At 40.8% G+C, this 27,730-nt stretch overlaps 1 protein-coding gene and 1 non-coding gene across 5 annotated transcripts in view; one reads left to right on the top strand and one right to left on the bottom strand.

The window, feature by feature from the left end:
• The window catches only part of NPNT (nephronectin), an 82,804-nt gene that overhangs the window by 45,179 nt on the left and 9,895 nt on the right, over positions 1-27,730 (top strand). For all 4 annotated transcript variants that reach the window (XM_036409764.2, XM_036409758.2, XM_036409770.2 and 1 more), the window contains 7 exons: positions 3,784-3,903; positions 5,182-5,301; positions 7,907-8,041; positions 8,338-8,460; positions 9,766-10,164; positions 23,083-23,169; positions 24,381-24,479. In XM_036409764.2, coding sequence (XP_036265657.1) covers positions 3,784-3,903; positions 5,182-5,301; positions 7,907-8,041; positions 8,338-8,460; positions 9,766-10,164; positions 23,083-23,169; positions 24,381-24,479 — 1,083 coding nt within the window. The remainder of the gene's footprint in view (positions 1-3,783; positions 3,904-5,181; positions 5,302-7,906; positions 8,042-8,337; positions 8,461-9,765; positions 10,165-23,082; positions 23,170-24,380; positions 24,480-27,730) is intronic.
• On the bottom strand, positions 27,111-27,215 carry LOC118710015. Its single transcript, XR_004985247.1, has one exon. It is a non-coding gene; the product is annotated as a U6 spliceosomal RNA (small nuclear RNA).

Raw genomic sequence — 27,730 nt, 5'->3', positions numbered from 1 at the left:
TGGACATTTCTAATATTAGAAAGCACAGCCTGGAAGGAGGAAGTCATTTAATGTGACTGGGGTGTTAGCAAAACAATTAGTAACAGGGGGGAGAGTAATTCCTGCCCTATTTGCCTTCAGGGCTGGTGCAAGAACAGAAACAGCCCAAATATTAGTGCCTTCATTATGCTGGAAAGTTTCGTAGGAAGGTTAGGTGGCTGCATGTCTTCACAGTTCTCCTAAAAAAAAATGTTATCTCTCACCCACTGATAGAATGCCTGAATTAAAATCCTATAAGTGAGAAATTACTCTTTCTCCCTGCTGATAGGGGACCTGATGGACGTGTGCATCTTCTGCAGAAAAAACCAGGGCCACGGGATTCATCTCAGTCACTGTGTCACGGCTGTCTTCAAAGTTTAAAAGTGATGGCCGTTGACATATTGACATCGGTTTCCCTCTGACCTCCACTTTAGTCAGATAAAATGTAAAAGCTTAGACTTCTGAGTCATTGCCCAGTTTAAGTTTCAAAGAGAAAAAAAAAGTGCAAGCGCATTAAACAAATAATTGTTTTTCCTTAAAAAAACCTCTATTGGGTTGTCTTAGATAATGAATCTCTTGGAGATTTTCAGCTACTTTTCAGTGTCTGCATGCTAATAAAATTTCTATTCTTTCCCCCCTGAAGTGTAATTATAATGCTATGCAGCTTGCATTTTTGTTCTAGACCAGCTCCTTTCTCCCTGCCCCCCTCTCCCAAGCGCCTGAGCCCACCAACGTGCCTAAGTATACTCCTGACTTATAGATGCTCTATAAGAATTGCACACTTAATCATTAAAGCATTTGAATGTAAGTGGTCTAATTATAAAGTTCTGTTCTTTGTATGATAAGTCCATGATACAAGTCATTATGTAAATATTTCTCTTTTAATTTATATTACATTATAAACTCCTAGAGAAAGAGCAAAAGTAAAGTAAATTTAAAATAAACGCACTAAAGATTTTTCCCTAGGTTTTTTTTTTTATTAACTTTTAAGATGTATAAAATGTAATCAAGCAGTCTTTTATGTTTTTTATATTGTTCCACTTATAGGAGCATTTACTATAAATTGAAATTGTCATTTTTGAATTTCTGACTGAATTTGACAGGAGCACAAGTGTTAGTGGTTCTGTACTACAAGAGATTTTTGGAAGCAGCCTATATTGACTCAGTTTTCTAAGGCATTAGGTCACTAAGAAAATAAGATATAATAATCAAGGATGGAAACCTGACCAAAAATTAGGGAAAAAGAAGTTCATCACCAGGATCTTGGATGCTTTTGATCTTCAGAAGCTCCCTGCTTGAGCAAAGTCTGGTATTTGGTAAATATTGATAAGTATGGGTTATTGTGGAACCATATTTCATAATTTCTGCTGGGTCTGGTGAAGTGTTGAGGAGACAGGTGCCTGTGGCAGGTGGGAGAGTAAGGGCAGTCGTGGACTTCAGTGCCTGGGACCTGTCACGGAGAGCCGACCACTCGCAGCGGCCGGCAGAGCACGCTTTCTCAGATTGCTCCCAACAGATTTGGATATTTACATGTCAATTTAGTAACAATAAAGTAGTCAACAAATGTCTCTACACTACCATTGAACAATGCATGTTTCCTTGTTGCATATTGTTTCAGAGTGATTCCCAGGTTCTTTTGAAATTAGGACATCTTACTGATTTTTCGTTTTCTTTCCATTTTGTGATTCTTAACCGCAAAGTACTTTTTCTCATGGGAAGGGAAGGGTCACTTGGGATTGAAGAGCACCAGCAGCCCAGCCCGAATGGCGGAGTCTCACAGAGCCTCGCCAGGGAGCCCTTTATTGGCCAAGATGGGCTGCCTCCCGGGGCCTCAGCTTAGGCCATAGACAGTGTCTGAAATTTCCATCAGCATCAGTACTTGTGTATATAAGCTTCCTGGAGCTATAAACATCTGACCCGTTCCCATCAGGAAACCCACAGAAGTTTCTGTGGCTCCTTAAAAATAAACCTCAGGGTTCTTAATTGACACTCTTTATTTATCCATGAATATCCTTCCCTTGAGATAGGGAATTCGGTCTAACTCTATTGTTTTGTTATACTGTACTATTTTCTTTTTGTTTAGTGCAGAAAAATGTTTAAAACACAAAGCCTTTGTCTAACAGTGTACTCAGATTTAAATACTACATTCTATAATATCAGTCAGGGATTTATCAAAGCCAGGTGTGAATCTGCAGGGAGAGAAGAGGAGTAAAAATCAACTCCTCCTAGAACAAGAGGAAAGATTCTCTGACTTTAATTTTTGATAAATATTGAAATACAAAGTAGAAGAATATGAGAGGTGGAATCAATTTTTTTACTTTTATTCTTGATTTAAAATTTTTACTCTAACAGAGGGAGAAGTCACATTTTTTGATGATACTATAATCTGCAAAGCATCTTCCTTGAGGAAAATTTTTTTTGAAATATCCTAAAATGCTGTTCTGATTTGTGTAGCCTTAACTTGGCAAGATTCAATACAGTATAAACTTGAATAAAGCCTGGGGGGGTGACACTTGCTTATTATTTAATCTTCCCAGGCTTCACACAGCTGGGGACCTACTTACAGATGTATGAAAGTTAGAAAAAAAGACCAACTTGGAGAGTCGGTAAATTATATTTTAAAAAATATAGGTGCAATAATTTGCAGGTTTTAAAAAGCAATGTAAGTTGGCTTACTTAAATGAAATATAAATTTATAATAAACAACAGGTCAGATTTATATTAGATTAGGTTAAATTTGCAACTAGATTTCTGTTTGATGACATATGTTAATAGGTAATTATTTTATATTGGCAGTTCCAAATGAGCATTTTTAATGAAATCTATATTTTGGGCATTACTATTTCAGTGTTTATATATTATTATGAGATTTATGTTCAGTTGAGGCAGTGTTCGACTTAGGTTAAAAATTCTAATGTGCAATTTATTAGTTCATGTTATATTGGTATTTAAATCAATAATCCTAAAATACATAATGATAGTTAATTATGTATTATTCAATTATATATTATTCATTACTATTTCCATATGCCCCTCTTAACTACCAAATGAATGAAAACATACTGGAGGGTAGTAGGGGTTTTTTTAGTTTATTTTGTGATTTGAGTACATTGCTAAAGTGGGAAGCAGAATTTCCTTCTTTAATCTGAGATCAGTATATAGTCTATAAGCCTGAACAAGGAAGACCACAAATGTGATCACTCTCATCCATGAAGCTCTTATCCTCTGGAAACTTTGCTTTCTTTTGGGAAGTTCAAAGCAGTCTACTGTTAGAATCTGGATACTTTCTCATATCTTCTATAAACAAAGAGGGGAATAAATTGATATCGGAAGTACACGTTGTCAGGAGTGACTCCAGTAGTAGATGCCAGACATTGTGAGGCTATTGGGTCAGACAGATGACAGAGCACCATGAGGAGTCGGTATGCTGCTGTTTCTAGGGACAATGAGGCAGGCACAGTATACTCCACAGAGGACGGAGTCACATGTCCTGTATAATGCCAGCTCCAGGAACTCACACAGCCCCTCATTGCTACAAGGCTTTCAGTCACCCCGGGTAGGAAACTCTTGGTTGTCCCCAGTGTAGCCAGCATTAAAAATTAAGGCAGTGTGACCAGGCTCTGCCTTACTAGTATGTAAATGACCGGTTACCATAGCTTGACCAACTTTTCTTCTTCATTTTGTCAATATAGAGAAGTATTTTCAATGGTTTACATTTGTGCGGACATTTTGTGATTTTTCTGCTTCAACTTCCACTCTTTTCAGATCTGAATGAGTGTGGCCTGAAGCCGAGGCCCTGCAAGCACAGGTGTATGAACACTTACGGCAGCTACAAGTGCTACTGTCTCAACGGGTACATGCTGATGCCGGACGGGTCCTGCTCAAGTATGTCAAGAATCTTAATTGTTTTACAAGTGCTTTGGGCTTGACTTCCTTCATGTTGTGCTCGGGTAGTGTGAGAATGACGGTGGCCTCCCAGACAGAATGGGAGCTTGTGTTTGTATGTGTCCCTGAGCAATAGAAAAATCAAAAGAAGAGTTGATGGCTAGAATTATTTTATCCTGGGTGCCAGCGTTAAATTGATTTGGAAATGGTTTTAGAAGAAGAAGAATAAAACTAAGTGTATTTTTCTTACGTTTTTCCCCAGCATGTTTTTCCCTTTCGTCACTCTGGGCCTAGAGCTATTCCAGCTAGAAGGGGAAAAATCAGTGATTATTTCAGGACCATTGTGCTGCCCATAAAGATGGGCTCTAAACTATTTGCTGGTAGAGAATCCCATCAAGCTTGTTCCGTTGTAAATGACTCACAAAAACCTTATCACTTCATTTTTACATTTCAGTGTCATAGTCTAAGGACTAAGTTATGTCCCTTTTATTAAAATCTACTTCAAATGAAAAAAATGAATGATTACAGTAACATAAAAGTAGATTTCCTACTATCATTTGGATGTGTTATAAGATGGGTGGTGCCACGATAACCTCTGCTGACTGCACATTGAATTGAGGGTATGTGTATAGGATACCCCACAATCGATGATTTGATTTTTATTTTTACTGAATTATCAGTTAAATTATCTAATTATAATTCACTGTCTCTCTCTAAGTTGTGATATATATATATATATATATATATATATATATATATTCACTAATTTTATTTAGCATGGCCTACTTAGCATGAGACATTTTGGAATGAAGTGGGTTCATGTTAAATCACATGTGACAGTGATGCTCAGCTCCTCTAACATTGCCCAACTCAGTGGGAAATATGCTGTCTCTGGAGAAATTTATTGGGAGGTTGACACAATTATGTGTTATGTGGATGCTTCACTTAAGACCAGCACTTAGCATGAATAATCTGGAAAAACAACCTCAATTTCCCACTGTTTTTGGCCACTGGAAAATTTCACAGATAACCTACATGAGATTAAGCTTTACATTTGTCTTGGAATTTCTCTAATGCATTAGAGGCCTTTCCCAGATGACAACAGTGCTGAGTCACTTCTTAATCCTCGTGATCCGTGGAGGAGGAAGGTTGTTGAATAATTGAGGCCTTTTTGTCTTCATTGTTGAGTCAGTGTTGCTGATTTCAGGACAGGTTCAAGACATAGTGGTTTCGCTTGTAGAGTGTGTTCTCTGAGTCAGCCGGTCACACTCATTCCAGGTGGCCTGACGTGCTCCATGGCAAACTGTCAATATGGCTGTGACGTTATCAAAGGACAGATACGGTGCCAGTGCCCCTCTCCTGGCCTCCAGCTGGCTCCGGATGGAAGGACCTGTGTGGGTGAGTTGTAAAGCCAAGCCTCTCTGACTGTAGTCTTTCTAGGGAAAGGAAGAAAGCGAAAGGGGGCGTGAATAAGGAAAAAAGGCAGTTACTTACATCAAGTCTTAGCCATCCTTTAGAAGATATCAGATGTCCCAGAAGAAGACCCCTCTCTGTGAATAGACCTTAGGAACATTTTTATTTATTTATTTATTTATTTATTTATTTATTTATTTATTTATTAAAATGAGGAGCAGGAGAAAGCTTCGGGCAGAGGGAACTACATCTGCAAAGGCATTGAAGTTTCAAGGAGCATAATGTTCAGGGAAACAGAGCTTAGTATTTCTGGAACGTAAGGGGCAATGACTGATGAAACTGAACAGGTAGATAGTGCTACTGTGTTTCCCCGAAAATAAGACATCCTCCAAAAATAAGACGTAGCGCATGGAAAGATAAGACATCCGCTGAAAATAAGACCTAGCACAACTTTGGGAGAAAAAATTAATATAAGACACTGTCTTTTTTCAGGGAAACAGGGTAGATTGTGTTTTGTATTATATTTAAGACTTAGATTTCCCCCCTTTAAATTAAGAAGGTAATAATAGCGTTGTGATTAAGAGCCAGGGCTTTGGTTTTAAATCCAACTCTGCCATATACTTGATATGTAACCTTAGGCAAGAGGTTTCTTTCTTTCTTTGAAATTGAATCAAAGTCATCTTTAAAATGGGAGTAATGACTCATAGAACCATTGTAAGGATTAAATGAACTCAAGTATAGAAAGAGCTTAGCAGCTAAAACCGGTTTGGCTCAATGGAGGGAGCGTCGGCCTGCGGACTGAAAGGTCCCGGGTTTGATTCCAGTCAAGGTCATGTAACTTAGTTGCAGGCACATCCCCAGTTGAGGTGTGCAAGAGGCAGCTGATCGATGATTCTCTCTCATCGATGTTTCTAACTTTCTATCCCTCTCTCTTCCTCTCTGTAAAAAAATCAATAAAATATATTGGGGGGAAAAAAAGAAAGAGATTAGCAACCTAGCATATACAGTAGTAAGTACTCAATGAAGGGAGGTATTCAGTGATTCAAGAGACATTTATTGATTACTTTCTATACTCCAGGCACTATGCTAACGTCAGGGTGTACAGTAATGGAAAAAACTGACAAGGTTTTGGTCCTTACAAAGCTGACATTCTAATGGTGCAGACAGCAAAGAAGCAAATATATATGCCAAGTCACTATAACATGCACTGTGGTTGACCAACTGGCTCAATTGGGGGTGGGGCTAGCCAGTCAACCTTCCGTGGGCCCTCCCCCCAGCTGCCTGGCCCAATCAGCTCCAATCGGGGTGGACCCCACCTGTGCATGAATTCATGCACCAGGCCTTTAAATCCAATAAAATTACAAACAATACAAAGTGTTAATATGAGGACCTGAGATGGGGAGAAGCAGAGAGGGCCTATTTTAGAAAATACTAATCAAAGAAAGCCTTGAAGCAAGACCTGGGCCATTGGTCATATGAAGAATCAGCCAAGCAGGTGGAAACAATACAAACACTGCAATAAACAAGACCCCAGTGTGGCTTCAATACAGAGTGGGGGCATAAGGGGCAACGGCTTGAGCTGCAGCCAGTGAGGTAGGCTGTTTACTACAGAGCCTTCAAAGACCTGGTGAGGAACGAGAATTTAATTCAGAAAGCAAGTAGAAGTAGTAGAAGAGCTTTAGGCATAGCACTAATCCAGTTATATGCTGTAATAAAATTATTTTGACAAATGAGTGGGAATGTTTGGAGGAGGTGAGCTTGGCCGTAAAAGGTCAAATTAGGAGACCTGGAAGATGGTAGCTTGGACTAGGGTAGTGGCCGAGGGTGAAGAGACGAGGAGACAAATTCAAATAGTCTTTCGTAGGTAGAATCAAGTGGGCCTGATGACTTAGCGTTAAGGGGAATAGGGCTGTCAAGAATTCTCATCATTTGCAGCAACCTGGATGGAATTGGAGAACATCATGCTGAGTGAAGTAAGCCGATCAATGAAGGAGAAACACCACATGACCTCACTCATTGGTGGATGATAAAGATCATTATAAACTGATGAACCAAGAGACAGATATAGAGAAAGTAAAGCAACAGGCAGACTGTCAAATAACAGTGGGGAGGGGAGGAAGAGCTGGAGGAGATAATAGATCAACCGAAGGACTTGTATACATGCATATAAGTACAACCAATGGACACAAAACTCTGGGGAGGGAGGGGAGGTGTGGGAGGGAGGGAGGGGGGCAAAAAAAATTAATAAAATATGTAAAAATAAATAAATAAATAAAAATAATTTTTAAAAAATAATGCAAAAGGGGGAAAGAAAAGAAGAAAAAAAAAGAATGACTCATGTTTCAGTTCAAGCAACTAGGTGGACACAGGTGCCGTGTGTGGTAAGTTGCCTTGCAGTAGGAGGGCAGCCCGGGTGAGGAAGATGAATTGAAAGATGGAGATGTGGAATTTATGGTGCCTGTGGGGCCAACAGCTGGGTAATGTCTACGATGAGTCACTGTGTGCCAGGCAACCGTTTGCAGGCAGTTGTTTATTTTAAAATACACTTCATCGGAACTTGCTCCTAAAATACAGTTGGCTTATGTTTCAGATGTTGATGAATGTGCTACTGGAAGAGTTTCCTGCCCTAGATTTAGGCAGTGTGTCAACACTTTTGGGAGTTATATCTGCAAGTGCCATAAAGGCTTCGACCTCATGTACATTGGCGGCAAATACCAGTGTCACGGTAAGGAACCCCGGTCTTTGCTTTTCCCTGTTTCTTTCTCTGGCGTGGGAAGGCCTTTTAATTGTGCCGAAGACTGAGATGCCAGGGGCAGGGAGGCCACTGGCACTAAACAAACAGGAGTCCAGTTCAGCTCCCAGTACAGCGGGATGCACAGGCACTTTATTTCTTTGGTTTATCTGCCAGTTTGACACGGACCTTCACATTGCAGAAAAGTGTTCTTGAAACTGTCTCTATATTTTCATGTCATCCTATTTGCCTCCCAAATAAACATCTCTTTTCCCTACTTCATGATGCAGACATAGATGAGTGCTCCCTGGGTCAGTACCAGTGCAGCAGCTTTGCTCACTGTGTCAACGTGCATGGGTCCTACACGTGCAAATGTAAAGAAGGATACCACGGCGACGGACTGAGCTGCGTGTGTGAGTAGCACTGGTCTTCCAGTTCTGAATGCCAGCAGGAAATTAGATTGCACAGGGGCTGTTATTGGGGAAGGAGGAGAACACGATTAATTGATAAAAAAGTACAATTTTTATTGCTGGTCATATTAGTCTCTGCTTTCTACAAACAATCACTTGTTCAGGTATTTTTAAGTTAAAGACCTCAGTTATATTTTCTAAGCATTCTAAGCATTTAGTTGCTTGACTAAAATTTCTCCGTTGCTTCCCTTTAGCTGATAAATTTTAGAGGCCTCCCAGGGAATTTGATTTTCTTAAAATTAGAAGTAAATGTTTGTCATTAGTATTAGAATATGATAATGGGATAATCTGAATATATTCTGCATTTTTGGTTCATTTTAATGTCTCCTAATTCTAAAAAATTCCCATATTTATGTGTTTTCTCTACCTTTAGTCTGTTTTGCTTTTTAAGTTTTTATATGATCCGTATGTGGTATGAATACATTAGTAGATAAACATGAAAAAAAAATACCCTCCAAGATGAAAATTTTACAAACTAAAGTACATAATTTAGCATACATGTCAAATAACAATACATTTTAAAATTTCTGGAGTAAAATATTTACTAAAAATCCTGAGGCATAAAATCATGGGGATTAAAGGATTTTTAAAGAATTATGCTCCCCTAGGAGTATATTCTACCAGACAAATTAAATATTAATTTCTTCTGATGAAGATAATAAAGAAAAAATATTCCACAGATGATCTTGGTGACCTCTGAAGATTTCTTTTTAAAAAGCAATTATATAAATTAATAAGTGGGAAGAAAAATCAACTAAAATAATAGGTAGAGCATTTAATAGAAATGTTTTACATGAATCAAATTTATATAGGGTGTAGAAGAGAAATTAGTCTTTAGACAATTCTAAATATGATTTTGTGATATACATGTACCATAGGGACACTTAATATAGACTCTATGTATACATTTCTCATATTTTAAAAATTTAGAGCATCTGTGCATTTTAAAAATCTCATTGAGTGCCATCTGTTCCCACTTTACAAACACAACTTTTTTTTGGTTTCAAATAATAAGCTTCATTATAGAAACACCAATATAATTTTTGCTTTCACCCACCAGGTGAATGTGTATCATATATCATATATGCACATATTTTTTATTTGGAAAACAGCATGATTTACAGTAGGGGGATATTCTAAATCTGAAAAATAAATCTAGTTGGCACATATTTTGATATGCTTGTTTTTTACAATTTGAAATTTCACTTTTTTGGTTACACACTAATTTAAATATTTTGACTCTTTTAGATATTCCGAAAGTCATGATTGAACCTTCAGGTCCAATTCATCCACCAAAGGGAAATGGTACCATTTCAAAGGGTGATGGAGGACACAGTAATTGGATTCCTGATGTCGGAAGTACGAGGTGGCCTCTGAGGACACCATATATTCCTCCTGTCGTTACCAACAGGCCCACTTCTAAGCCAACAACAAGACCTACACCAAAGCCAACAACATGGCCGACCCCACCCCCACCCCCACCGCCTCCCACAGAACTCAGAAGGCCTCCTCCACCACCACCAACGCCGGAAAGACCAATCATCAGACTAACGACTGTAGCACCAGTTGCTACCACATCACCAAGAGAGATTACAGTTGACAACAGGATACAGACAGATCCTCAAAAGCCCAGAGGCGATGTGTTCAGTAAGTCATATAGATGCTCGCACATTTTTGAGTGTTTTTTCAGTTTTATTGAGCTATAATTGACATAAAGCATGGTAGTATCTTAAGGTGTTTGACATATATATATATATAATGGTTTGACATATATATTGTGACATGACTACCACAGTAACTAGTTAACACCCATCATCTCTTGTCTTTCTTTTGTCTGGCTTATTTTAACATGATACCCTCAACATTCATCTGTGTTGCAAATGGTACAATTTTCTTCTTGTTATTTCATTGTGTGTATCACATTTTTTTATTCATTCATTCATCTGTGGACATTTATATCCATGTCTTGGATATTGTAAATAGTGCTGCTATGAACATGGGGTGCAAATAATATCCTACAACGGAATGTTTTCATTTCCTTTGGATATATTTCCAGAAATAGGATTCTTGGATCATATGGTAGTTTCTATTGTAAATTTTTTGAGGAAACTCCGTACTGTTTTTTATAGCGGCTATAACAATTTATGATCTTACCAATAGTGCATGAGGGTTCCTTTTTCCCCCCACATCTATTATCTCTTGTCTTTCCAATGCTAGGTGTGAGATGATATCTCCTTGTGGTTTTGGTTTGCATTTCCCTAATAAATAGTGATGTCAAACATCTTTTCATGTACCTATTCACCATTTATATATCTTCTTTGGACAAATGTCTATTCAGGTCCTTTGTCCATTTTTTAATTGGATTATTTGGGGTGTTTTTTTGTTTGTTTGCTTGCTTGTTTGTTTTGCTAGTGAGTTGTTGTATGAGTTCCCTGTATAGTTTGGATATTAACCCCTTATTAGATATACTATAGGCCTGGTGCATGAAATTTGTGCCCAGAGGTCCCTCAGCCCAACCTGTACCCTCTACAATCTAGGAGCTCTCAGGGGATGTCCTACTGATGGCTTAGGCCCACTCCCCGTGGTTCTCTGCTCTCTGTGGGGCCTGGAGGTTTTGCTGCAGCCATGGAGATGAAGCCCCCATGCCCTGCTCTCCGCTCTCTGCTTGCCTCGCCATGCGCCATGCAAAGGAAGCCCCAGTGCCCTGCAGTGTGCTCTGTCTGCCAGGCCTGGGGGCTTCGCAGACACTGACACACTAAGGGAGCCCTCAAGCCCTGCTGTCTGGACTCTGTCTACCGGGCCTGGGGGTGGTCCTGCCACCTCTGTGCTAAGGAAGTCTCCAAACCCTGCTGTCTGGGCTCTGACTGCTGGGCCTGGGGGCTTCCCCGCTGCCACAGAAGTCCTCAGGCCCTGTTGTCCACTCTGTTTGCCGGGCCTGGGGCTTCCCTGCTGCCACAGGGCTAACTGCTGTCCAGGCTATGACTGCTATGTCTGGGGCAGATCAAAAACCCCTCTGGAGACAGATCCAGCCTTGCTGCTTCTGTGGACAGACTGGACACTCCAGCAGCAGAGCTGAGGGGACTGGGCACTGCCATTTTCTGGCTATGGGGGCTGCCATTTTGTCATGGAGTGATGGTTAATTTGCATACCACTCTATTATTAGATAGGATAGTTTGAACATTTTTTTCTCATTTCATAGTTGTCTTTTTATTGATTGTTTGTTGTTGTTGTTTTTGTAGTGCAGAAGCTTTTTAGTTTGTTGTAGTCCACTCGTTTATTTCTTATTTTGTTGCTTGTGTTTTAGTTGTCATCTCCAAAAAATCATTGGAGGCATTATAGTTAGCAGGGTCAGTACAGCCAAGCACAAAGGTAGGAAGCAGCATATTGTTTGCAGTAAACTGCCAGTAAACTGGAGGGTTAAGCCAGGGACTGATGAGAAAAACTGCACAGCTATCCCTTGTATTTGCTGTAAGCTGGTGACTAGATCTGGACCCGGCTAGATTAAAGACTTCCAGATTTTTAATGGGTGGCTGGGTAAGGGTGGTGCCAACCATGGAGATAAAGGCTATTGGTAATAAAGCCAAAATTTGCAACTTACAACTTTGTTCCCTGTATTTTCCTGTCACGCTTCTCTTTGTTTACTCTCAGCTACCTTTGCATTCACTCCTCTCTCCTCTTTTCCTTTTGACATTATTAATTTCTTCTCTTTCCACTCCCTTTGGAACTCAGCTTTGCTCCTTTCAGATTGTACGTGTTTGCAGTTTTTTGTTTTTTGTTTTTAACCAGGTGAAAAGAATACTGACATTTATAACTTTTTTTAAGAGAAAAGCTTTTTTTTTTTTTTTTTTACTTTTATGTGACTATCAATAAAATGTTTTCTTCTAGGTCACTGTCCTTTTAAAATGAAATTGAGATTCTCTAATTCTGATATACTTGTTAAATTGTGTACACTTTGAACAATAAATATGACTTTTAGAGGGATTAGATGGTAGATCTAGTAACGTATTTTATTTTTTGGAAAGCACATTTTCTGACCATTTTTATCCTCCCACCTTCTCTTTCTTTCTCTCTCCCCTTTTTTGCTTTTCTTCTCCTTCCTCTTCTCCTCTCTCTCCTCCCCCCCCTCCTTCTCCCTCTCATGTCTCTTTTTTTCTGATTCTGTTTTTTTCTTTATCTCTTCGTAATCATACAATGAAATGTTTATTCATGGATGCTTAAGTAACTGTAGTATTTATATTAATCTACTGCTTAAGGTAAGAGTTGTAAGATCTTGGCTACTTCATATAAAAAGATACTCTAACATGGATATCAACATTTTTCTGAGTCTCCCAATGCTTTCTGTTTTTTAAAGTTCTCTTTTTCTTCCCATTTTTCTTCTCTATACTGACACACATAGGAATTAAAATGACATTGAAGGTCGCCAGTAGAAATTAGCAGGATAAAAACTGGGGAGCATGGAGTTCTGGTGATGTTTGAAAGTACTCATTCTAGAGAGGGTGATCTTAGAGATAGGCCCTGGGAGAGAATGGACTTGGTCCCGGGCCAAGGCTGCTGCATGCCACAGAGAGCAGTGGACACTCCGCCAAAAATGACAATTCCCTCTCGTTCCATCTCCGACTAGAGCTGCTGGTGAATGTCAGTGTGAATGAGGGTATTTTGCACACATAATTTGCTGTCTTGTGATTGCAGCGTGTATTCTGAATGAGGAAAGTGTTCAAGTTTTTGGTTCAGGACAAATAACTGGTGTTTATATACTGTGGAAACATAAAGGAACCTTATCGCTATTTTAGCTCAACACCATTTCTTTGTTGAATATTTTCTTCACTTCTGGCATGCTAATTTTCTTAAGCCATTATTCTCCACAGGTCTGAGAATAAAACCTGGCTGTCCTCATTTCATGAATTTTCAGGTGATGTTAATTATAGCAACTGTTTGGAAGTTTCCAAATAGCCCCAAACTTTAACAATTATATTTTTCTTTACTTTGAAAGGTATGTTATTTAATGGTAGAAGTTATTAGACAATGTTTTTCTTTATAATGTGTGTGTGAAGATATTCTAAGAGGAAATAAGAAAGAAAAAAAATTATAACAAGAATACATCTCTAGCCCAGACTTCTCCCCAAATTGCAGACTTGAATATCGCCACCTGTTTAACCTCTCCAGTTTAGATGAAACCAGATGTTCTACCCATTTGTTGAATTGTGCCTCAACTTCATCCCAAACACAGTCTTTTACACCCTACAATATGGCACCTTCATCTTACAGTTGCTATAGCCAAAGAACTTAGAGTCATAGTAAATTAATCTCTTTATACCAACATCCAATCTACAAGGAAATCCTGTTAGCCCTACCTTCAAATTATATATTGAAAGGCCCAGTACATGAATTCATACACCTTGAAAGGAACTGTGGGCTGCGAAGCTGCGGTGAGCATAGAGGCGGGTCTTGGCCCATCCTCTGCGCCCCCACCCAGTTCCTCCCTGGTCCCCTGTCTGCCAACAGCCCTACTCCCACTGTTCCAAGGTGCTGATGGTGCCAGCCCAGCTCACACCTGTGGGTGCGAGCGGGGCTGTTTCCAGCAGCAGGTGCGATAGGCAGCTGCCAGCCCTGATCGCCCCTCAGAAGCAGGGGGAGGTGAAGAAGCCCTGAAGGGTGATCGGGGCTGTCAGCTGCCACTCAAACCCGCTGATGGTACCAAGTGATCGGGGCCAGGCACCGGCAGTGGGTGTGAGTGGCGACTCAGGAGCCAGCAGCAGGTGCAAAGAGGGCCGTTGCAGGCAGCAGTGCGAGCATCTGGTGAGACCACGGCACATGGGAACAAAGAATTTTCAGTAACCACCAGAGGCTCACCCTGATGACAGTGACTGGAGCCCTGTAGTGGTCTGGTGCCCCCACTCACCTGCTCCACATGCCCACCATGTTCTGCGCATGCCCGGTGATGGTCATTGCTCATCATAGCAACTGGTTGTAATGTTGGTTGTTCCACTGTTTGGTCTACTTGCATATTAGGGTTTTATATGTATAGACTAGAGCCTGATGCATGAAGATTCGTGCAAGAATGGGCCTTCCTTCTCCTGGCTGCTGGCACCAACTTCGCTCCTACCAGAGCTGCTTTTCAGCCTTCACTCTGGCCAGAAGCTCAACTGAGCAACACCATCCAGGCAAGAAGAAACACTTTATGTAGAATCTGAAAAGGAAGTTAGGGGAAAATACATTTTAGTCTAGCAAGATAATGAAATATTATGTAGTGATATTGTTTGAAAAATATTTAGTGAGTTGGGAAAATACCCATGTTATAAAAATATATAGTGAAAAGATAGAACCTACTGGTTCTATCTAAAAACACACAGCACACTGCTGGAGAGAGCAGGATTTGAGTACCACCAGCCCCTCTGCTGAGGAATTCCTGCTCTGGGGTACTGTGACTAATGACAGTGGGGTCGAAGTGACCCCTTTGGGGTATAAAATGCATACCTATGTCTAGCTGAATGAATATAAAAGTTTGGAAGAAGAGACCCAAAATGGTAACCATCCATCTATTCAGTTTGTGGTATTTGGGTCAATTTTCACTGTCTTTTTGTTATCCGCCTGCTGTGTTTTTTAATCACTTTGTCCCCATTGCCATTAGTCACAGTACCTCAGAGCAGTAATTCCTCAGCAGAGGGGCCGGTGGTTCTCAAATCCCGCTCTCTCCAGCAATGTGCTGGGTGTTTTTAGAAAGAACCCCAGTAGGTTCTAATTCTTAATCATGCTAAATTTATTTAGAACACAGTGTTCTTAAAAATTCATGAAAGGTTTATTAACTTCTATTTTTTTCCCCCTTTTTCTTTTATACCATCGAGTGTGTCAGGTATGCCCAGTTTTCGCTAAGAAGTTCAGATTACTGCGAGAAATACATTATCACTTGGCCCAAAAAGCAATTTTTTTGAGTGTTGGCTTAGCTTCTTTGAACCACAGTAACTTAGGATGCTTATCTAAAATGTAGATTCCTAATCTCTCCAATACATTTACTACATCGGATTGTCTAGGGAAGTTCTCAGTCTGCACTGTGTGCCCAAGAAACACGGGATCCTGTGAAAACGAAAACCCACCCGGTGTGCCTGTAGTAGAACCTGCGATTCTGCATGTCTAGCAAGCTCGCAGGTCATACTGCGGACCACACTCTGAGTAGCAGGGCCCAGAGAACCATAGTGGCAGCTCTAGGCCAGCAGAACTCTGTCCTCAATAGAGATACAATCAGCCAGATGTGGGGCGTTTAAAATGTAACAACCATGCCTGAAATGTAGCATGCAGCATCTGGCTCATGGAAAGTCAAGAAGAAAAGTGTTGCAGATGAAGATTATTCTATGTAATAAAAGCCCAGCGACCAAACAGCGGAACGACCAGAATGACCAGTCGACCAGTCACTATGATGTGCACTGACCACCAGGGGGCAGACACTCAGTGCAGGAGCTGCTCTCTGGGGGTCAATGAGCTTCCACAGTGGGAGAAGCCACTCAGAAGGCTGGTCCACAGCCACTGGGCTCACCGGGATGAGCCCTGCTCCCACAGTGGGCGATCTCTATAGGCCACGCCCCCCCTGCAGTGCACAAATTGCGTGCACCGGGCCTCTAGTAGTATATATTATAATGTAATACGGACCAGATGCTCTTATGAGTGGCCACAGAACACAGCACACTCACTGTTGTTGTTATTCTAAATCAGAAGGATGTGCTGACATTCCAAGTGCCCTGCAGGAGAAAGGAGATTGTTTCCTTTTTTTTTTTTTTTTACCTGAGTGTGGTTTGCTGCAAGCTGTGCACAGGTTCTTTCTCTCATTTCCCATCAACAGATCTGAGTATGTGGCTGCTGTGATCACATTGTTCTCAGTCATGGAAATACGGTCTCTTTTCTGATTCTCTGTGGTGATGAGTAAAAAGATTGTTTCTGCAGAGGGGTGAAGAGGTCTTCAAACTAGTTTGGTTTCTAGTAAACAGCAAGGCCTACAGAGACCCTGATGTGATGCCTGACATCTCCCTGAAGATGACATTTCCGCTAGTGTTTTGAAGGAGTGAGTTGTCAATGTTTACAGGTCAGGATCTGGTGCTGCGAATTCTGAAAGTTTTCAGGATGTTTGATTTACATTTTAATTGGATCCTATGGCGTCTGGTGAAGGGGAAAAAAAAATAGTTCTCTCTGGAAAGTATAAATTGAGTCCTTGGCAATTGTGACCAAAGGCAGAAATAATATATTTTTTAAAAAAATGAATTCATTTATATGGTAATGATAGCATTGCCTACTTACCTCAGAAAAATACAGCCCCATTTTGTGTTCTGGCCCTCAATGTTTATATTTTTCTGAGGCTTTCTGTTATGGTTCATTACAATTTCAATCTTATTTTTGGCTAACCAGATCCTTTTGAAACAAGTTGATTTGCAAGTGCAGGCTATTAGGTGAACAGACAAAATGAAAATAGAAAGTTGCAGCATCATATGTCCTTTCCTGCGACCAAATAATTGGACTCTCCTGTTTTGTTTCGGTGTGATAGTACCTGGTTGGACAGTTGTAATGTTAGAGACAGCTGCTTTGCTGTGCAAAATAGCCTTTTCAGAGACAAGGTCTACAAGGGAAATTTACATGATGGGCATGACAAATATCAGAAATAAAAGCTCCCTTTCTTCCTTCAAAGTGATTATTTTGGCCTAGGGCCTTGGTCGGCAAACTACAACTTGCGAACCACATGTGGCTCTTTGGCCCCTTAAATTTTTAGTGAAGGCCAGCTTAGGAGTACTCTAATTAAGTCAATAACATTATACCTACCTATATAGTTTAAGTTTAAAAAATTTGTCTCTCAGAAAAAATTTTAATCATGGTACTGTTGATATTTCGCTCTGTTGACTAATGAGTTTGCCGACCACTGGCTAGGGCATTGACCCCTGTCTCCCACAGTCCATGGGCTTCTGTGCCCCCCCCCCCCCCAGGTGATCATGCTGCACCAGGTCCCAGAAGACATGTTAGGGTTCAGGTGTGCGAGACTCAGTCCTGACAGAGCCTCACTTTTAGGGGTCTTTTGGCTTACAAGAGGGAAAGAGCACAAAACCTGTTAAGTACTCTGTCTGGAAAAGTCGTGTTACCATCCGTGTGGTCACACCTACAAGGAACCATCTCTCAGACATCCTGTTCCTGTTCTCCGGGGCAGTGGTGAAGTTGTTCTGAAACTTGATTTAAGGGAGAAATAGGCGAATCACAAAAACTGGGCTTATTATTGAGTCGCTGTGCTTGGGTTCCACCTTCCACCAGAGATTTAGTTTTCCCAGCTCTGCTATGTCTTTCCCCAGAGGTGTCTTGTGAACGTTTTAGATTCTTCCTGTGGGATGAAAGCTCTGGCAAACAAGAACTTATTTCTGTGGAGCCCAGCAACCCTCTCCTTTTTCTCTTGTAATCAGGAGGTAGCAAAGAATGTTCTCTAAAGTGGTTAAGGAAGTTTTAGAAACTTATTTCCAATCCTTTTGTTTGCTTCTCTATGGTCATTTAAAACTGTGAGGTGGAAGGAGAGGAGAGGGGAGAGGACACTGCCTTATAAAATCCTTGGCATTCACCCCCATACTGTAGTCTCTAGAAACCCCCAGTTTTTGCCACCAGAATAAGCCTTGAGAATATTAGGAAAATTCCATGTACGCCATTCTCCTTCAATGAACCAAACCTACAAGGGTAGAATTTCAGACATTGTTATCTTGATCCTTTTAGTTCAACAAAAAATGCCAGAACCGGCCTGGGTCATGTCAGGGGAGCCACCCAAGCACTAAACAGAATTTGCAAACCTACCTTTACTAGCTATGGTTTACACTTTGTTGTAGTTACACTTTGGGAGAGAGCTGACCATGGGAGGAGGTGTGTATGATATTTACACTTACTCCACTGTGCTTACTCTTTTTTTTTTATATATATATATTTTATTGATTTTTTACAGAGAGGAGGAGAGAGGGATAGAGAGCTAGAAACATGGATGAGAGAGAAACATTGACCAGCTGCCTCTAGCACACCCCCTACCAGGGATGTGCCCGCAACCAAGGTACATGCCCTTGACCGGAATCGAACCTGGGACCTTTCAGTCCACAGGCTGATGCTCTACCACTGAGCCAAACCAGTTTTGACCACTGTGCTTACTCTTAGTGCTTTTTGGGTAAAATATACAATTGACTATGTGGAAGAACCTCATTTATGAACTCAGATTATATCTTAAAATTATCATATTCCTGGGGAAAATAAGTTTAATAGAAAACAGTGGGTCAGACTTTCTCTTCAGGAAGTTTCCTGATGATTTGTGTGGCTGATCCTTTCAGCCACAGGGCTCCCCAGATGTTAGGGAAACATCCTGGACCCCTCAACCCAGTCCCACCAGGTCTTTATCCACCTGGCTTCTCCCTCCCATGCCTGGACACCTCCTGTCTTATAGTTCAGACAGAAGATTGTAAGAAGCAATAGGCATGGGGTATTTTGAGTAGGTGAAACCTACTTTGGGAGGAGAATGTTGAGGAAATGTTTTCAAGGTGAATTCTTTAGTTAATGTTGGTCTTAACTGCCCTCTGACATCCTCTCCCCCTCCCTGTTCGTTCCACATGCTGCAGTCAGAAGGGTGGACCTCACCTTGGCACTCCTGTGTAAACGTCTTCCAGAGGCTCCAGATTTCCACCAGAATATAGTCCCAAATCTTTACAGAACTTTTAAAGGCCCTGCACGGTCTGCCTGCATCCCCAGCTTCATTCATGTGGCACCCTTCTTCCCCTGTGAGCGCTCCAGCTCTAATGAGCATTCAGCCCCACACCCCTTCATTCATTAGGGTGCCAGCTCCCAGGAACTCATCCTTCATGCCCTGGTATAGGAATCACCTCTCAGAGGGAGGTTTTCACTCACCCGTCCGTCCTCCTCCTGCTAGCCCCCCCTTTCGCCTCATTCTCTCCTTCCACCCCCCACGCTCACAGAGCTTCCTCTGCCTCACTTTTAAAGAACTCATTACCTGGGGAAATTGTTAGGTGTCTGTCTTCACATCTGGACCTTACATCCTCTGAAGGCAAAAGCTCTTTGCTTCACAACAAGCTCTTTGCCCAGCACTGATGGGGGGGAGGCCCTCAGTGGATGCTCACTTCCTTAATTGATTGCATTAGCATGTGGATGGAATAGGGTGGGGAGGATGGATGAAAAGATGCTAGAGGAATGGTATTGTTAGATTTCTCTGATCCTTTTCTATCTCTAAAATTATAACGTTCTGATTTTGAGAATTAATGGTTCAGCTAAAGAGAATAGTTGATATTTGTTTATATATATTTAATATGATGCAGGGAAGGATAATTAGGAAGATCATGTATTAGCATCTCTCTTGGTTATTCTTTGTGTTTTGGGGCATGGCTAGTCATTTATTTTAATAAACATTTTTCTGCAGTGATTACACTAGCTCTCTATATCAAAGAATATATTTAAATTACACAAGTACATTTGAATTTCATACCCTCATACTTAACAACAGGTATGAAGATTCTGTTCAGAGTCCTCTGAGCAGACAAAACACAAGTAACAGACACAGTTGCCATGGGGTCGGGCCTGTATGTGTTCTGATAGAAGTCTCCTTTCTTTCAATGTTTTAGGTAAGTTTTTTTTTCATAATAGAAATTCATTTTATAAGCAACCTTAAAGATTTAGAATTGCAAACCAACAAATGAGAAAAAATAATCAGACCACTACGATACGCATATGGGTGTATTTTTTACCATTTTTTTCTAGTCCAAATTTTTGGTTTGTTCACTCATTTCTCTTGACCATAGTTAAAATCATACTGCTCGATTTTCCCCCTCACTGCTTGTTTCACTTAGTATTTTCACAGAAACGGTAAACTGTACCAGGGAATGGGTAGTGTACCTTCTCTTGGCACAGCTGGGGGACGCCCTTAGCAGTCGAGACTGCGGTGTGTGAGAAAGGAGAGTAAATACTGTGGCGCAGTTATAGAGCAGAGCAGAGCAGAGCAGAGCAGAGCGCACGCCATTTTAAGGACTAATAGCTGCCGAGCACCTCAGACCTCTACGTTCCTTGGAACGTTTCCCAGTGAATGAAAATAAAGGTGTGTGTGATCAGCCGCTGCTGAATTGAATAGCTCTTGGAAACCCAGTGCTGAAGATACTAATGAACCATCTGACATGGAGCAAGTTGTTGGATGACTAATTCTCTGGGTTGCTGTTTTCCAAGTGTGTGATCTGTTCCTTTCCTTTCTCTTCTGCCTCATCCCAGGCCGCTTTCTCTATCTCTCAGCATCCTCTAGTCACTGAGAACACCTCTCTCCAACTATTCTCAGTGCCTTTTTTTTTTTTTTTTTTTTTTTTTTTTTTTTTTTGTACTTGAGGCCTGAAATGCTCACTCTTCTCCTACTCCAGCACTTTGCTTGGAAGGTTCCATGTTCCTCCTCTCTCCATGCCAGTGGTGCTTCCTCAGAGAGGACCTCCTTCATCCCCCTTCGTAAAGCAGTCCTCCTGCACCAGGACACCTTGGAGCGGTCCTCCCCATACACCTAGACTTCTTGCCATCTGACAGTCCTTCATCTGGAAAAAAGGAGCTGACAAACCATCAGAATGCCCCTAAAATATGGTACCTTAAGATTGGAGCTATTCCAATCCAGAGATAATTTGTATAAATTACAACAAGATTAAGGGAACAAAGAAATGATGGTTCTAACTTTCTATGTCATGAAAAATGAATTGTGATTGCCTACAACTCTGTAGTATTTCTAGTGGACAGTCTCCTTCTCAGGAAAGGAACACTATAATTGGATGTTATTGCTGTCAGTCATCTGGGTGTACAAGAGGGAGGGCATTTGCCCCACCCCAGAGCACCGGTGATCGGGGTAGTGTCCCTAGAGCTTGTCTGTGAGCTAGCTTCTCTTCTTTATTCTTCACGGGCTGCTTATATGTGAGTATGTGAGGCAGAAGGTGAGGGCGATTTACTGTCTGGATTTTGAAACAAACAGAGAAAAAAAATCAAAGCAATAAGGTTTTAGAAAATCAGTGTATATATTATGAGATTATTAATTTTTGAAATTGTTGCTAAAAATAATAGGAACATTTTCAAAAAAGAGCCCTTTTGACTAATGTGTGTTCCCTGGTGTTCTACATCTTTCACTCCCTGCCTTATAAAAATAGGGCTAATTAATTTAAATTCTGTCAAAGAAAAGGGAGTATTCTCTGGTCTGTGGTCAAGAATTCCCCTCCACTACCACCCCCATTCCCACACCCCCATTCCCACCTGTCACTCTCCATGACGTCATCTGGTGTTTTCCTTCCTGGCCCCTTTCAGCGCTGAGAATGGTGGTATTCATTGGTCTTCCGGTTTGTCTGCCTCTCTCATTGGAGTGCAGGCTCCATGAGGGCCAGGTCCCTGCTGAACTGGCTCAGCCCTTTCTCCCTGTCTGCTCGGCCTCCCACAGCGCTTGGCATATGGGTGGTAATCAAACACACGTTAAACAAACAACTAATTATTTAAATGAATCCATGTTTTTAAAAGTGGGAATTAAGCTCTGGTCCCACTTGTTTCAGGGAGGAAGAGTTGACAGAGTGCATGGGTTTCTTGACAAGATCTTCCCATTTGGTCAGTAAACACGTACTGAGTGCCCATCACCAGGTCAGGCCCTGGAAATGCCGCATGAATAAGCCATGATTGATGTCCTCCAGGACCTCAGAGATTAGCAGAGGGACAGGCACACAGGCACACACGTGTGTGTAAATAACTGCAAGTCTATAAAAAAATGGAATAGAGGTGTAGAAAGAGGAGTCTGAACTACAGGAGGGCGGGAGCTGGGGGAGGGGATTAATTTGTCTGGGGCATGAAAGTTTGCACCCAGGCAGTGGTATTTACACTGGGCAATGAAGGAAGATATTTACACTGGGCGATGAAGGAAGAAGGAAGAGTGGCAGGTTAATTAGCAGGAAGAGCCTCCCAAGCTGGGGACAGTCAGAGACTGAAAATGAATGGCATGTTTGGGCACTGTGGGGTGGGGCAGGGTAAGGGGGAAGAAGGAGCTGTGAATGCTGCACCAAGGCCTTTGGATTTTGTCTTAAAGGAGCCAGGGCCCTGGTAAGAAATCCAGATGAGCCGGCACCAGTGTGCAGAGCTCATGGAGGGGAGTGGGCGCTGTGGTTAGAAAACCAAACCACTCACCCCACTGGCAGGCATGTCCATCAAAACATACTCAACCTGGTGTTCACAGTGATTCTTTTTTAGAGACACAATTTTGAATTTCATGGAGATGAATATTTTACTCAAAATTAGTAGCTCTTTTACTAGTAAAATTTTTTTTTCTCCAGATGAAAACCTTTGAATGTGTTTTTGTGTTGAAATTTAAAAACTTGAGAAAACCAGTTTTTATTTGCACACAGGTAAATGTTACAGTGTAAATGTTACACTGTGGAACCAACTTCCTGAATCTTCTCGTGGAGTATAATGAAAAGTTTTGGGTCCTTCCAGATGAGTCTTTCTCCCCTGCCCCTTGTTAAAGGCATTGCCCTTTTATCAAAACCTCTCCCTCTTTCTCTCTCTCTCTTACAGTTCCACGACACCCTTCGAATGATTTGTTTGAAATATTTGAAATTGAAAGAGGAGTCAGTGCAGATGATGAAGCAAAGGATGACCCAGGTAGTTACATATTTTATTTAAAATTGAATTTATTAGGCTGACATTGGTTAATAAAATTATATAGGTTTCAGGTGTACAATTCTACAACACATCACCTGTATATTGAATGGTGTATTTACCACCCCAAGACACTTATATTATATCACTACTGTTATAATGACATTTTATTGTTTTCCTCCATTTCATGAAAATAATTTTTAAATTATAGATTGTTAAGTTACACCTAGGAAAATTATAGATCCTTTTTTTTTTTTCAACTTGGTTTCCTCTGCTGAAATATCAGTTGGGCACAAGTAATTGAGTCATCATTTTTTTGTTTTGTTTTGTTTTTGTTAATCCTCACCCTAGAACATTTTGCCATTGATTTTTTTTAGAGAGAGTCTAACGGAGGGGGAGAGACAGGCAGAGACACACATCAATTGGTTGCCTCCTGCACACGCCCTGACCAGGATCAGGGATTGAGTCTGCAACCAAAGTGCTGGAATCCAACCCAGAACCCTTCTGTCTGTGGGCCAATGTTTTATCCACTGAGCCAAACTGTCTAGGACAAGTCATTATTATCTTTTTTTAAAAATTACACACACACACACACACACACACACACACACATCTCTGAACGTACAATAATCTGGCCACTCAGCAGTGTGTGTGTGTGTGTGTGTGTGTGTGTGTGTGTGTTAGAGATCCAGTGCATGAATTCATGTATGGGTGGGGTCTGGCCAACCTGGCCAGGGGGAGGGGACTTGGTGGTTGGCTGGCCTGCCTGCTGGTGAACTCCTAGTCAAGGGGACAATTTGCATATTAGCCTTTTATTATATAGGATATATATTGAGTGGCCGGGTTATTAGGCATTCAGAGATCATAATAATCTGGCCACTCAGTGATATGTGTGTGTGTGTGTGTTTGTATACATGTGTGTGTGTATATATTTATATTAAATTAGCATTTAATATAAACTATGAGGAGGAAATCATGTTTTTAAATGATGTAAAAGGTCATAATTGGCAACATTTGTGTGCTGTGTTTTTATAGCTGAGCACCCAGGCACAATTGTGCTGAGAAGGGATTCGTGTGATTTCCTTTTGATCTGGAGAGAAGTTCTGGGGGGTTAGTGAAGTGCAGATAACAAGGCTTGTCCCGATAGCCTTGTTAACAAGTGTGTTTCTGTTGTGCGTTGTGGGTTACTCGTCTTCCTGGTCATTTCCTTGCAGGTGTCCTGATACATAGCTGCAGTTTTGACCATGGGCTCTGTGGATGGATCAGGGAGAAAGACAGTGACTTGCACTGGGAACCAGTGAGGGATCCAGCAGGTAAGCCCAGTCTAGCTCTAGAACCCATTTCACGTTGATCCTCTTGGAAGGCCCAGCTCTGCTGTCAATGGCACTGTAACACATCCCTAAGAGGTAGAGAGAGATCTTGTCCAGCAGTCATAGCTCATTTGCTAGCTGTCAACTAGAATTATATTATGGGGAGGCGAGTAGTTCATTAAAAGGCTTGGTAAATAAAACATGTGTGCTTATTCTAACTTATAACTTTCAATTTACTTGTCGTGCCCCATTCCCAAGCATAAAAGAAGTACATCAGCCATGCAGTTTTCCACTTTTTTAAGATTTGAGACATATCTTGGATGGAACCTGAAATTTCTGTGAAGTTGTGAATACCTCTCTGAAAAAAAAGTCAGTCTAACTTAGATGCTGGAGAAATTAGTTATAATTACCATTATTTATTCCGCTAAAGAATGTTCTTATAGTAAGGTGGATTTAGACATAGTTCCTTGGAAAAATTAATAGGCTTTTAAATTGCACACTTCCTACTAATCTAAAGTTTTAGTACTTGCAAGATGTTTTGTTGTCTTATTCCAGGAAGCAAAGCTACATATTGTTGGTTTTTTCCCTCCCCTCAGTAATTGAATCTTTTATGGATGATGTCAACTTAATGAAAGCATGAGGAGTTCAGTTACATAATTTACAAAGTGATCACCTTCTTTTTATATTTCTGATTCTAGATTTAGAAATGAAAGGGACAATATGTGAAAAAAAAGTATATTGTTAACTAACAAGGATGTTGTTAATTAAAAGCCTAGTGGTTAAATACCATCCCAAGTATTATATAGAAGAACCGAAAACACACAAAAGTTAACTCGAGAGAGGATATGCTCTGTTAAACCAGTTATTCTCAAACTTCAGCAATTGTACAGATCAGCTGGAGGCCTTGTGAAAAATGTAGATTTTGATGCCTTTCTAACAAGTTCCTTGGGAATACCTCTGGCGCTAATCCTTGATGCACATCATGAGTAGAAAGGTATTAACATATTAATCTAAAATATTTCATTAAATCCCCTAAGGTTAAAATACTAGTCAAATATTGAACAACGAAAATTTGAGGTAAGCTTTTAAAAATAGGCATATAAATCAAATGGGTTTTTTAGATTTCTTTTAGCTATTATTTTCATTACGTGCATGCATACACACACAGTCCCTCTCACTCCCCTGTTAGCTCTCCCATTCATTGAAGGTTAACTGTGAGCAGGACAATATCATTATACATTTTAATGTTACTTTTTAATTACAGTTTCCAAATATTATTTTACATTAGTTTCAGGCTATAGTGCCATGGTAGACAGTTACATAATTTACAAAGTGATCACCCTGATAATTCAAGTATCCACCTGGCACTATACATACTAGTAGTAATTATAATATTACTGACTATATTCCCTATGCTGTACTTCACATCCCTATGACTATTAGGACAACATTAGTGTTATTAATGTCACATATATCTGTGAATTAGAAATCAACGTTTAATTAATACCTATCACAGTCTTGAGCCATTCATCATTTCATTAATTTTGTTTAATATCCTTTTATTCACCCTGTGAAGCAGGTTAAATATTGTTTTTATTTCACAAAGAAAATACTGAGGCCCAGAGTGTGCATATATTTCCTAAGTCCATGGAGCAAAAGAACAGACTTCACATCCAGACCTGTGCTCCCCACGCAGCCTCTGAGGCAGTTCAGTGTCCAGAAAGGCTAGTAGTGTTTGGGGGGTCTCCATTCCCCCCCGCCAGACTGGCCTCTGACTCCTGTGGTAGTACACATGGTCCATGAGCAGATCTCAGGCCTGTGGATTCAACCAACCGCTGACTTGAAGTTGTTTGCTACCAAAGGAATGAACGTTAGCAGCCATGCATGTTCATGGTCATAATGAATCACCCTTTCAAGTAAAGTGCACTGGAGAGCGTAGTTTATGCTAAATAAAATCAAAAGAATTCCTTGTACATCTACGTAGATAGTCTATGTAGATAGTAAAAGACTTGATTTTTAGAATTTCAATACCATATTATAGAACCAGTTTAGTACTTTCCAACATTTTTTTATTATTCATCTCATGGGTAAATGTTTAAACTTGTTGTGACCCAAATTCCACTTGCCCTCTGATAGAAAAATGAAAAGAGGATTGGAAAATAAAATGGCAGGCAAAAAAAAAGTTGGAAATGGCGATTTGGCTGTGATAGCACAGAACCAGTGGAAAGGCAGTCAGTGGTGGCTGCCGGGTGTGACTGGGTGGCTTTGGTAGAAGTGTGTCATCTCCTGGGGCTGCTCCAGGGTTTTACCAATGACTTAGATGAACTGGCAGTTGGATTTGGATATTGAAGGCAATATCCCAAACTGGATGGTGCGCAGCCAGAGGAGAAAGTGTGGAGCTGTGCTGACACACCAGCTCTAGAACATTAGACCCGTGGGTCTCATTTAAGAGGGTGAAATCTAATGGGGATGAACACAAGGCAAGGCTCCTGGTCTAGAAACCAGTGATGAAGCCGTGGGAGGGGAAGAAATGCCTTAGCAGTAAGTGTGCAAGACTTTAGAATTTTAGGGGGTGATGAAATCAATGAGTGAACCCTGCGCGAGTGTGTGTGTGTGTGTGTGTGTGTGTGTGTGTTTAATATAGAATGCTTCACAAATTTGTGTCATTCTTGTGAAGGGGCCATGCTGATATTCTCTAGATCGTTCCAACTTTAGTATATGTGCTGCCAAAGCGAGCACTGAACTCTGTGTTTTTATTGCCAAAAAGTTGGGTCATTTCCCAAGAAATATGTGGTGTTTTTTTTTTTGTTTTTTGTTTGTGTGTGTGTGTGTGTGTGTGTGTGTGTGTGTGTGTGTGTGTTTAGAATGGAAAATCCATTTTGGTGGGTTCTTTCTGGTCTGAGAAGAATAGAGATAAGTGTCGGTAATTTAGAAAGACCTGGACGGACAGGGGTCCCAAAGCCTGTACAAGAGCAGGGGAAGGGACCAGAGTGTTTAGCCTGGAGAAGAAATGGTGGAACAGGGCTGCCTTTGTACTTGACTGACAGTGGCTATCACCATTGCTATGTGACCACAAAGGGATGGAAGTCAGATTAGTAGGTGACAACTACAGAGAGATGGCCTTTGGCTCACTCTCTACAGAACTTCCCCGTAGTCAGGGCTGTTTAAAAAGAGCTCAGGCTGTTAAGTAAGGAGCTCTCCGTCGGTGGTAATGTATGGCAAGATGTTTTGAGCACTGGATAAGCATTGGGTTA

This window comes from Pipistrellus kuhlii, unplaced genomic scaffold (assembly GCF_014108245.1).
Source record: "Pipistrellus kuhlii isolate mPipKuh1 unplaced genomic scaffold, mPipKuh1.p scaffold_m20_p_1, whole genome shotgun sequence".
In the NCBI taxonomy this organism is placed as follows: domain Eukaryota; kingdom Metazoa; phylum Chordata; class Mammalia; order Chiroptera; family Vespertilionidae; genus Pipistrellus; species Pipistrellus kuhlii.
The sequence above is the reverse complement of the archived record's forward strand: the minus strand, read 5'-3'. Positions and strand labels throughout refer to the sequence as shown.